This window comes from Egretta garzetta, unplaced genomic scaffold, assembly GCF_000687185.1.
Source record: "Egretta garzetta isolate BGI_Z169 unplaced genomic scaffold, ASM68718v1 scaffold1, whole genome shotgun sequence".
Taxonomy (NCBI): Eukaryota; Metazoa; Chordata; class Aves; order Pelecaniformes; family Ardeidae; genus Egretta; species Egretta garzetta.
This window is the reverse complement of record NW_009258542.1, coordinates 743,842-755,062: the sequence shown is the minus strand read 5'-3', so window position 1 is coordinate 755,062 and position 11,221 is coordinate 743,842. Positions and strand designations below refer to the sequence as shown.

Sequence of the window (11,221 nt, the reverse complement as noted above, 5' to 3'; positions counted from 1 at the left end):
TCACATCTTGACATATTAGGGCTTGCAACTTCTAAACAACAAAAAATATTTTAAAACCTCTTCTAATCCCATAGATTGTGTTAAATAAATTGTTTTAATTCTGAGAGGGATGCTATTTAAATAAATTTTAAAAGTATAGCAAAGGAAGGATGTGTCAACTTACATGGACAAAAGGTACCGAGACAGTTCTGCAACACAATGTGATCCACACGAGGGAAGAGCTTGTCTGTCTCTATCACCCAACAGTTGGAAAGGCAGTGAATTACCCAGACAAAGATAATTTGATGTGCTTTTGACTGCATACAGAAAACGAAGAGACTTCCCGGTAATGAGAAAAAAAAAAAACCAACCACAACACAGCTGGTCAGAAATATTACAGCTTTATACAAAGAATGAAATGTAGCAAAGGTTCACTGTTGCCAGGAGGGCTACCCAGCACACACAGCATCTCTGCTAATTTGACAGGCCACGACTGAAATGAATCCTTTCCCCGTTACAGGGAACAGAAACCCAGCTTGACAACATTAGCGGTTTGACTACCTGGAAATGTAATTGCTATTGATGTTGTGGGAGACAAGCAAGGAGCGGAACGGCTTCCCAATGCTGAGCTGTGCCAGCCCCGAGCCCTGCCTTACAGTGTATCAGAAGCATCACAGTACAGAGATATCGTAGTACATCAGATGTGTTGCAGGCCCACCCAGCGGAGAAGCAGGAAACAGCAAGCCCCAGTTGCTCCATTCCTTCCTTTTTTTGTTACGATGCAGCAGGTAACATTAACAACACACTCCAAAGCATCTCAGTGAAGACAGACTGAAAGCTCATCTAGGTAAATCAACTGGCATAGTGAAACATGCTCTCTCTTTTGCAAACCCTGCTTCTGTGGTATAACGAATGTTATACCCCAAAGTGCTGGCTGTTCTTTTAGCCAAAGTGGTTCCTAAAAAGCATTAACAAACTTTTAAACAATGGTACTGATACGAACTAATGCACCGTTAGTGCACTAGCAAGTGACTCCCTCCCACTGAGTGCTCTCAGGCTGTGACCAGCCCAGCCTTTGCACCACAAAGCACGTGCCCAACTGCAACCATCGGTCCCTAGAGGAGCGACAGTCCCAGATCCTTCATGCACAGATTATCTAGCAAAACAGAGAAGCCCAAGGGTACTCCAGCTTCTTGTTACAGACCTGAACGAGGGGCCTCTACAGTAAGCCAGTCTGGACCGCTCAACTCTATGGAAGTAAGATTTTTGGAGAGTAGGCAGGGCAAAGCACAAGCAATGCTGGTGCACAGCGATGTTGCGGCTCCCCATACAAATCCAGGATGCTCCTGTCCAGCCATGAGGATGGAGGAACATCTGGCTTCACAGAAAACACCAAATCAGTCCTTGCTCTCTGTGGCTTCTAAAGGTGTTCATCCATCATTAAACAAGTAACAGCCCCTCAAGAACACCAGCACACAGATGAAAGGCCTAAAAGCACCAAAAAACCGTGTTTTTTATTAAAGGATGTGCCATGTAACTTGTTGATATTTACAGAAATGTTGCCTATAGAAAAAAACAACTACAGTCAGCAGCTGCCTCATAGCAAAACAAGTGATCTGAAAAAGTCACTATCAAAACATCGACAAACTTAAACAAAAAATGGACAAACTGGGAAAAGTAACTTAACTTTTGCAGAATAGGAAGTAATTTCAAGATTGGGCATGATAAGAAAAGCAGTTTTAAAAAAAGCAACATCAGCATTCACATTCCAATGCTTTAAACTGAGTAACACGAAATTGTCAAGAGACAATGTAGGATGGAAGCAAGTAATGTATTTCATCTGAAAACTAGATGAGAATACTGATGTCAACAGACTGTGGGGGAGAGTTCAGATTTAGAAAGTAAAAAAAGTCCTACTAAACGTGAAAGGCAAAGGTGGGAGTAAAGAATTACAGCATATAATCTTGTCATTCTATGTGATGGCAAGATTAAATCATCTGAAATGTAACTAAAGTTGAAGCAAGTCTAGGACAAAATATTATTACAGAAAATCAATGGAATTGATTTTGGAAAGGCAATAAACATGGTCAATGGAATCACATTAAATGTGATGTACCAGAAATTGGGGATATTTGAGACTACCAGTCTAGACATAACATTGCATTTTTATGAAGTCCTCTATGAATTAAGAGTATTTGACCTTCTACTTGCATCTGTTTCTCTCCTGCCCCTAAGAGTCCAGCTAGAAATTCACTGCTAAGTTCTCCACAATGTGAGCTGAAGAAAACAAAATGTTCCTGAAACTCACTGGTCAAACCTCGCTGCTCGAGTAGAGCATGTGGTATCCTCTACTGCCAGAGCAGGAACTTTGTGAACATACGTGAAATACCTTTTCATATGGTCTTGCCAAACTCAGCAGCTGTATGGCTGGTGCTACACTGAGACAAGCTAATCTTAACATTTTTCCTGTGCGCTTGGTTTGCTCATGAGAGAAAAGGTTATAAATAAGTGTCACACATCAGTAAACCACCCTGGAAGCTATCAAGAGAATCAGTGCAAACTTTAAAAAATGAACCTCATTTGTTTATGCAAGGTAAGCTTAATTAGCTCGCTTCACAAAAATACAATATTTGAGTATTAGAACCTGATGTGCTCAAGAAAGTATGTGAGCTTTTATACTTACTAGAGCAATTCTGTATTTAATTAGGCCTCATTAGTAAAGGTAATCACCATAATTTATTTGCACAAATACAGGACATCATGCTCCATCAGCAGGTAATGTTCTTCAGTAAAAGGAGTAAGAACTTTGTGCACCAGGGCAGATGCGGTCTACTAAACCAAAGAAATCAGAACTACCAAGTACAGAATAAAACATTTTGCTAAATAAAAACCAACTCACCACTTTTATATAGGATGATAATTTGTAATAAGACATCAAAGTAGAAAATTATCTGGGCTCCTGAATTCACTTCTGGAAGGAAATTGAAGGGTTTTTATGCGTGTGTGTTTTAAAATTCACTGTGACAGCCAGTTACAGTACATAACGCAAGTCAGAATGGTTTTGTGCATCAGTGTTTGGTTCTTAAAGGCTTTTACCCTCCTATGACACTTCCCACAGCACCCAGCGACACACGCAAAAGCTGGCTCTCACTAACAAAGGGCCTTCTCAGTAGCTTCTAGTGGCACTAGGAAGGTAATTTTAGGAGAACGTGCAGAATAAGGGAATTAACAGAAACGTGTGCCGAGCCTTTGGAATTATTCATTCACATACCAGCAGGATGAAAGCTTTCCTTTGGAGATGCATTCGCAAGCTGAGTCCTACCAGAAGGTGTTCACACCTCTGACCAGTGACTCAACTCCTCAAGCCTACGAAGAGATCCTTCCACGGACGTCACAGATGCACATCAGACTAACACCTGTGGTAAATTCAATGAAATTAAATCCCTTGGATTAAATTGCTGAAGAAACGGTAGTTATAAACTAGCACTTTTTTAGCACTTTTTCATTTCCAAGGCAGGGGCAGGGAATTACTATCCAGGTAAGCAACATTCCCTCCCCAGAATGAGTTAAAAATGCCTGTATCCTTTTCTTGCTTATTTTAAGAATTAGCAAGTGCTTATATGAAGCATTTTTAGGTTTCCCACTTCTTACGCTTCTAAGACTTCTTGTAAGTGACTAACACCACAAACTAGATGGTAATTCTCATGTAGGATTAAGTATTTGTAACTAGAGCAAGTATCAAATCCATTAACTGAATACAGTTTTATTAAATATTTAAATATAATTTTGCTTCAATACTGAAGTTTCTGAACTCTGTTAGAAAAGAAAGATTATAAGAATCAAACACCTTTTTCAAAATTTAAGGAAAATTTAATCAATACGCCTTAAATTATTTTACAGTAACTACAATACTGACAAGCATAACATTTTCAAAATGGTGTTTTCCTTGGAAGTACTGCAAAAGAGATTACTCTTCATCTACTAGTATGTGCACCATTAGGAAAAGAAACTCTAGTTGAAGTCATCTTCAGAAATCCAAGTTAACATATAGCTACTTAGACATCCAAATGTACTCATATTTCAAGTGTGACAGAATTACAGATCCCTTTAACTTTTAAGCATCTGTTTTCTAATTCGTAATTTATGTATCTTAAATCCTGAAATACTATCACATCAAATGAACAAATAAATGAGACCAAAGACCTTAAGAGTATATTTGTTAAAATATAGAAAATACTCTAATTGCTTGTGTTCATTTGTGCATTTTGGTTTTGGTAAGAGGGGACAGGAAATAGGTTCTTTATTAATGCAGATTTATCCAGAGAGTACCCCAAATCTATGGCATCTGCAGTTCTGTTAACTTTTGCCAATTAAAATCTATCCATTTATAACTGCAAACCTTATCCCGCCCCTAAAAAAAACAAAACAACAAAAAAAAAAAAAACCAACAAAAACCAACACACAAACACAAAACCCTAACTCTCAAGTAAACAACCAAGAGTAACTCTTCTAAAGATACAGGAATGGGAAAGAAATTACATTAACTTGATAAGCATGAACACTTATTAAAGCTATAGACACCTCAGGTCATTTGAAAACGGTATTCAAAGTCCTAAAAAAGTGAACACGAGACATTTGTTTTCATTGTTCCAGATGATTCAAAACAGGTCTAAGTTTCGTGATAGCAACACTATACAGTTGTTTGCAGCTGTTTCTGGTCCAACTAAATGTTCCAAGTTGATGTTTTCATTTTGGCCCACTGGAGTCCAACAGTTTGGACAGTCTATTCAAAACACAGAAATGAGAGCAAAGACTCCGTACAATAAAGCACAGGGGTATGCTACTAGAAGTTGTTGTCCTTCCATTGCTAAGGCAGAAATAAAGATTTTGGAAGCAGAAAAGCTGCACCAGCCAATGATTCCAGCCGTGAGAATAATCCCCATCATTCCCCTACAAAGACAGAAATGAAAAGAGAATTCATGTAAGACTTGTGTATACATGCTTATGGGAGTTGTAACTGAACTCCTTGTAACACCTTTTACAGATTCTAAGATGAATTTTAGCTTCCGTCTTTGACTTTTTAAATTAAATAATTCCAGTAAAGACTTCAGAATGTTCTTATTCAATTATGACAGCATAAAAAAACCCCCGAAATTTACTTTGTGCATATGAAATGTAAAAGTGGTGAGTAAAGTAACTGTAGCAAGTTCTTGCTTTTCAGTCCCTAATTTCATGAGTAAGCACATTGATTTTCTTCAGTATTCACCTATCTTTCATCCAGTAAATACCTGAAGATGTTGACATTCCTGTTTTTACACTTACTACAAATCTGTCATATTCAAGTTACATGCAGCTTCATCACTGAATACGAAAATTCCTTTTAATAACTTCCTTCACCATCTCACAGGAGAGGAATCTATTACCAAATTGCAAAGTCTATGTACTTACTGCAACGAAAATACAATTGCGAAAGTGGAAAGTAGGATCATAGGAAGAAGACAGTATCCAAGGACACTGGCAACGCAGCCAAACGAGACACCCGTCATGCTCATTAGGTTCAGGAGACAAAACATCCCTAAACATCCGATTGCACTTATTCCATACACATATCCAAACTGAATTTTACCAGCCTGAAAGTCAAGCAGAGGAATGCATGTTAGTTACCAGAACAAGCAATGCCTCCCACAAACAAAGGGAAAAGGAAAGAATGTTTACAGAGCATCTTCCTTTTCCCTGTTGTCCCCCACACCCAATTCCTATATTCAAATTCAGCAGGCAGTATTTTCCCACAACCTGAATTCCAGAACACCTGTATATTCTAGGCACCCAAGAGGCACATTGATCCTAACTTTACCTATCTTGATGAGCAGATTTTGATCAAATTGTTATTATTTCATCTGAGCTGCAAAAGCCTATGAATTCTTTAGGGTTTAATCCCCTAACTTCTCATACCAATTGATTGCAATAATAATAATCTTTACAAAACTAGTGTATAAAGACCAAAAAAAAAATTGTAATTCAGGAACAACTTCTTGACTAATCCAGAACTTAAATCCTTTAATTTGTGATAGACTCCACAAAGGTAAATTATGAAAAATTCCCAGAAACACCTGAAGATGAGCTGCAAAGCACTGTATATGAACAGCAGAATTAACTCACGTAGATTTTATTTTAAAAAGTCAAAATCAGAATTTTGCTTGCTAACAAGTATGTAGAAAGCATACACACATTATTTCAAAAGGTACATATCCTAAGTCACCATGTTTTTCCAACAATGAGATCACTGCTTCCCTTATAACATCTATCAAAAACGTGCACAATGCATCATGTCCACCCCTGCAGGAACATGGGACCATGCAGTTACTGAAGCTACGGTGGTGTGCAGCTTCGAGGTCTGTCTCCCACCACCAGCTTCCAGACTAAGTTTACTTACAACCCAGCTCTCTTTTTCCTCAAGTGCTTTAGAAAACAATCAGATCTGCTTTAACCTTTTTGCTAGGCTAAGCTTGTTTTCTTTCACTACACTCAAATGCATTTAAAAAAACCACACAGAAGAAAGTAATAATTTCTTAGGAAAAGAACATTCAAATGTATCTATTACAAACTTGTTCATTAATTCTACTGGCCTAGTTTCCATAAATAAAGGTTACTTATAAAAGTAGGCTTAAAGTCCCCTTGGTACCAAAGCACTGTGTCCTAAGCATTGCAGCAATGTGAAATTTCAGGCAAAAATTAAACGCAGTGCCTGAAGACATTTAGAGAAAAAAACTGATTAAAAATATTGAAGCTTTCAATGACAAGGAAGACTGTTTGCTGCTACTCTCATTTCATAATTGACACTTTTGAGTCATTAAAGCACAAGCTTATTTCAATTAAGCTCAACTAAAATAAAAACCACCAGGCTTCAACAGCTGTTGACATATTAAGAAGTATAAAAAAATCTGAAAGCAGGTTTACTTCAGAAGTGTTTTACCAGACTGACTCTTGATACTGAAAGTCATGCCTGATGTCTCAGTACTTAGAAAATCACTTTTTACTCATGAATTTTGAGTTTCCTTGCCTCTTGAATATCAGGAGAGAACAATGAATAACGAGCATGGAGCAAAGAAATACAAGGAAACAAAACAGAGAAATAAACTCAAATATTAAATACAACAGGAGTTAAAAAATAAAAGAAACTCCTAAATGAAGAAATGAAATAAAAATTCAAACATTTAATGTGTCCATTGTTCTGATTCCTGATAAGATAGAAGATAATAAAGAAGTTGCAAAAAGACAAGGTATGATTCTGAAACTAAAAAAATCTCAATCTATTAAAAAAAAAACCCTAAACAAGTAAAAGATCTGAGAACATGGGTCACACCCATTCCTGGGACAAAAGGGAGCCATATCGCTCAAAAGCAAAATATGACAAGAAATATGAATTACACTGAAATAATTGCCATGCAAAAAACAAGCACTGAAGTAAAGCAATAGCGAACTCATTAATTTCAAACAGCAGTGTGTGAAGGCCCACCTCCTCTTCCACACAGCTACAAATTCTTAGCCAGGATGTGCTTTTTTGGCCTCCATGCCAAGAAGTCACTTCCAATAAACCTATAGGTAATTTAGCTTTTTTCCCCAGTGTTTCCAAGCATATTAAAGCACAAATAGTAATATTTTAACATCAATATCTTACCAGTAATAATGTGGCTCCAAAAGCCAGACAGAAGACCATTGGTCCAGCCAAATCAGTCTCATTCATGATGCTGCCATCCGCTACTTTTAATGGGTGTAGCACAGTTAGTGTCTTCTGCCAGATGTGGTCAAAATTGATCCCCAATTCTACAAATTACATGAAGAGAATTATGCATATATTTATTTCATTTTTTCCCTTCCTGTTGCCCCATTGCTTCACTCTTAGTTTTCCCTGCCTCTTTACTTTTAAATCTCCTCTAGACACCACCCTATAGGGACCAGAGAATTGAGTTATTCCATCTTTCCTCAAGCTGCTGAGTGTGCTGCCTCCACAGATTCCAGGTCTCAAATGCTCGGAAGCGATAAGGTGGTTTCTGAAGGACCAGGTAAGAGCGTAAGCGCAGTGTTCTGGGTCAGCTCAAAAGTTCATTTAGCCCAATACCCTGTCCCTGTAAGTGGTCAAAAGCAGGTATGTATGAAAGAGTATAAGCACAGAAGATGCAGCTTCTGCAAGTCTCCAATGACTGGTGGGACAAGGGTTTCTAATTCAAAGTAGTTTCTCTGTACTTCATTTCCCTCAGTGGATTTTTCTCTTTCATAAACCAGCCATCGAGCCCACTAAAAAAGCCACCCACCCCTTTTAACACTCAGTGTCTCATGACAAGGAGTTTCACAGCTCCCTCCAGCTAGAAATGATTTCAAGTCTCCATCCATACAGTTTGACCACAGTTGTGCGTCAAAACCCAGTTATGAATGCAGTTCCTTTTTGCCCAACTCAGACACCTATGTAAGCGAAATAATTTTTTTGAAGAATACAGCAGGGTGGAAGGTATCATGAATCGGTATAGGCGGTCATGAATACCCATCTCTCTAACCAGGAACAGTAAGGGGTTCTTCAGTTGTTTGGCACTGAACGACAATGGATATAAGCTGGAAACTGAAACCGTCAATCCAGACAATAATTACATATCTGTTCTGGCATTCTGCACAGTCTGTATTCCGCATAGGAATTTCTGCAGTGTTTAGCATTCCTCTCTGGCAATGAAAAATTTCTGTTCTAACCAAAGAATCAACTGAAACTAACTGCATCGATTTATTTTACAAGAAGCGGGCAATTGTAAGTATTATTTGTGACAACAGAAATAGTGTTTTGTCATAAAGGCTATACGAAGTCACATTATCCATTTAATTGATTATGTCCCCTGCAGAACAGCTGGTATGAAGTAATAAAGCACACTTCTAAAACTGCAGAAGTTCACACAAGAACATGCAATTCATACACCAAAATACAGTTAAATTTAAAAAATTAATGAGAATTTCAAATCGACCGTGCACTTTCAGAAGTAGGGAACACACACCCTGCTACTCAGTTTATCCCCAAAATGGGAAGAGTTTTGTACCTTCTAACAGAGGCGGCTCATCCTCAAAATTACTTCCATAAAAAGACTGTGCTGAAGTTGGAGTGTACGTCTGTGTCGGCTGGTAAATCTGCCCTGTGTAAGGCTGCTGCTGCTGCATCATGTCTGGAGGGACAAATCCACTTTGTTGAGAGTATTCATAGCCTCCATACTGCCTACAAAGAACGACATTGTATTACAGACAGATACAGGCTTTTATTTTAAACACCTCCCAGCAAAAGAAAACCTTATTTGCAGTAAATAAGTTGCAGAAAACAATCCTTTCTTCTTTTTTTAAAAAGTCACAATAGATGATCCCCTGCTCAGATCCAGGCCTTTTAATAGCCATGTCCCTTAATTCAAACCCTTAAAAACAATACCGTTGTGCTAAACAAGATAACTCTTGCTATATATGCTAGTACTGCTTTACGGTTTTAAGTCAGAAGCCTGGAGAAATGAGTGTTATCCACTGACTGGATTACTACTACAGCCTGTAGACCTGTAAAAGAGCAGGAAAATTTTACATCTCAAACTTCATCAAGTATTGGCCATTAATTACTACTGCCATCTCAATTGATGCCAGCATTAATTTGCTATTTAGAATGTTTATTTGCAAACTCGCTGCTAGAGAACAAAATTGCTTATATGACCACTTTTGTTACCCTCTATATTTTAAAAATGAGCTTGATTTAAAAAAAAAAAAAAAAGCAGCTGTTTTCCCCTTCACTTTGGCACCATGTGTATCAGGTAGCATTGCGATACATGAGAAATTACGATATGGGCATTAAACACATAACGACATCTACCTACAGGACATGATGCAGGGGGAAAAAAAAAAAAAGAGCAATTTTTCAGTTTTTATTTCATGTATCCTCGATTATTTACTAACAAATCAATTTATACTGTTTGTAGAATACTTTCTATTATAGATTTTATATGTATAAAAATACAGACTGCTACCTTGGGAAAAAAGCCTAATCAAAGCTACCTTCTGGTCCTACACAAACTTGTAGCTATTCTTTCTGCTAACCACCTCCAAGTTTGACTACAGAGATTACAGTAAATGTGCCCACAATATTTAACTATGGAAATGTGTTAGCAGAGTTCAGCCTCATCCCAGCACTGTAATCCTTTTCAGGACACAAACAAGCATCGACCTGCTCCATCTACCGCAGGGATCACAGAGGTCACATAACTGACCAAACCCGCAGCCTGAGACTGGATATTCACAAAGAGCTAAGAGCTCCTGAGCGCTCCCCTGAGCCCGCTGCGCTTTCCCACTAAAGCCTAGGAATCACTGCTGACATTGCAGGCTCATTTATGTGACGCTGTAACTAATTTTTACTCCCTGAGTGACTGGAGATGGACTTGGAGAACGATACTTCTTTTCCCAAAGACGTGAAGATTATTCATGTAATTAAGATTACTCATATAACCTTTCTTTCAATTTTCTAATCTTTGCTTGAAAACGCAGAAGGCAGATTATTCAATGTGCTTTATATCACTCTTTGTAGGATATAAGTTACGCTCTTCACAAAACAGAGCAACGGGAATTCAATCTCAGGCAACAGCAGTCGGCTGAAATGCGGATACTTTTCTGAATAAACAGACTATCCCAGAAGTATCTGAACTCGGGCTTGGTCGCTCAAGAAGCACGACTGAACAGCTTTACAGGAGACACACGTTACACGGGTTCAAAAGGCATGCGCAAGTTACTTGCTGTACGGTCTTCCACTGTAATCGTAAGACTGTGTCTGGTCATCAATGCTGTAACTCGTCTGGAAGAAGTCTGTGTTGAAGCTGTCAAACCCGGACATCGCAAGGTATCTGCAAGAGAGCAGCGAGGTTTCATAGAATCATAGAATGTTTTGGGTTGGAAGGGACCCCTAGAGGTCATCTAGTCCAACCCCCCTGCAGGAGCAGGGATACCGCTAACTCGATCAGGTTGCTCAGAGCCCCATCCAACCTGGCCTTGAATGCTTCCAGGGATGGGGCCTCCACCACCTCTCTGGGCAACCTCTTCCACTGTTTCACCACCCTCATTTGCTCGGGTCTCCAACCCCCTCCCGACAGGCAGCGCTTCCGACAGACCGAGCAGCTCTGCCCGCTCGCTTGGGCGCAGGACCTGGCCGAGGAGCCCTCCCGCGGGGCCGCCCAGGCTCCCGAAG

General features: G+C 38.9%; 1 protein-coding gene across 2 annotated transcripts; it reads right to left on the bottom strand.

Moving 5' to 3' along the window:
* Positions 1 to 859: 859 nt before the first annotated feature.
* Positions 860 to 10,893, bottom strand: YIPF5 (Yip1 domain family member 5). 2 transcript variants are annotated; one of them, XM_009646782.2, is made up of 5 exons: positions 10,770 to 10,893; positions 9,057 to 9,229; positions 7,658 to 7,803; positions 5,428 to 5,609; positions 860 to 4,929 (listed from the first exon to the last, which is right to left on the bottom strand). In XM_009646782.2, the coding sequence occupies exons 1-5, from the start codon at positions 10,868 to 10,870 to the stop codon at positions 4,767 to 4,769; spliced, it is 765 nt and encodes a 254-aa protein (XP_009645077.1). In that variant the 5' UTR covers positions 10,871 to 10,893; the 3' UTR covers positions 860 to 4,766. The 2 variants fall into 2 exon arrangements, with proteins under 2 accessions (XP_009645077.1, XP_035758666.1); XM_035902773.1 differs by having other exon boundaries at positions 10,490 to 10,862.
* Between the last annotated feature and the right edge of the window lie 328 nt (positions 10,894 to 11,221).

Excerpts from the sequence above, each read along its gene's own strand:
- YIPF5 (XM_009646782.2), bottom strand. The coding sequence starts at position 10,870 with ATGTCCGGGTTTGACAGCTTCAACACAGACTTCTTCCAGACGAGTTAC. Across the intron at positions 7,804-9,056 it reads TGAGCCGCCTCTGTTAGAAG|AATTGGGGATCAATTTTGAC; the intron begins GTACAAAACTCT and ends TGTAATTTGTAG. Across the intron at positions 5,610-7,657 it reads TTGGAGCCACATTATTACTG|GCTGGTAAAATTCAGTTTGG; the intron begins GTAAGATATTGA and ends CTTGACTTTCAG.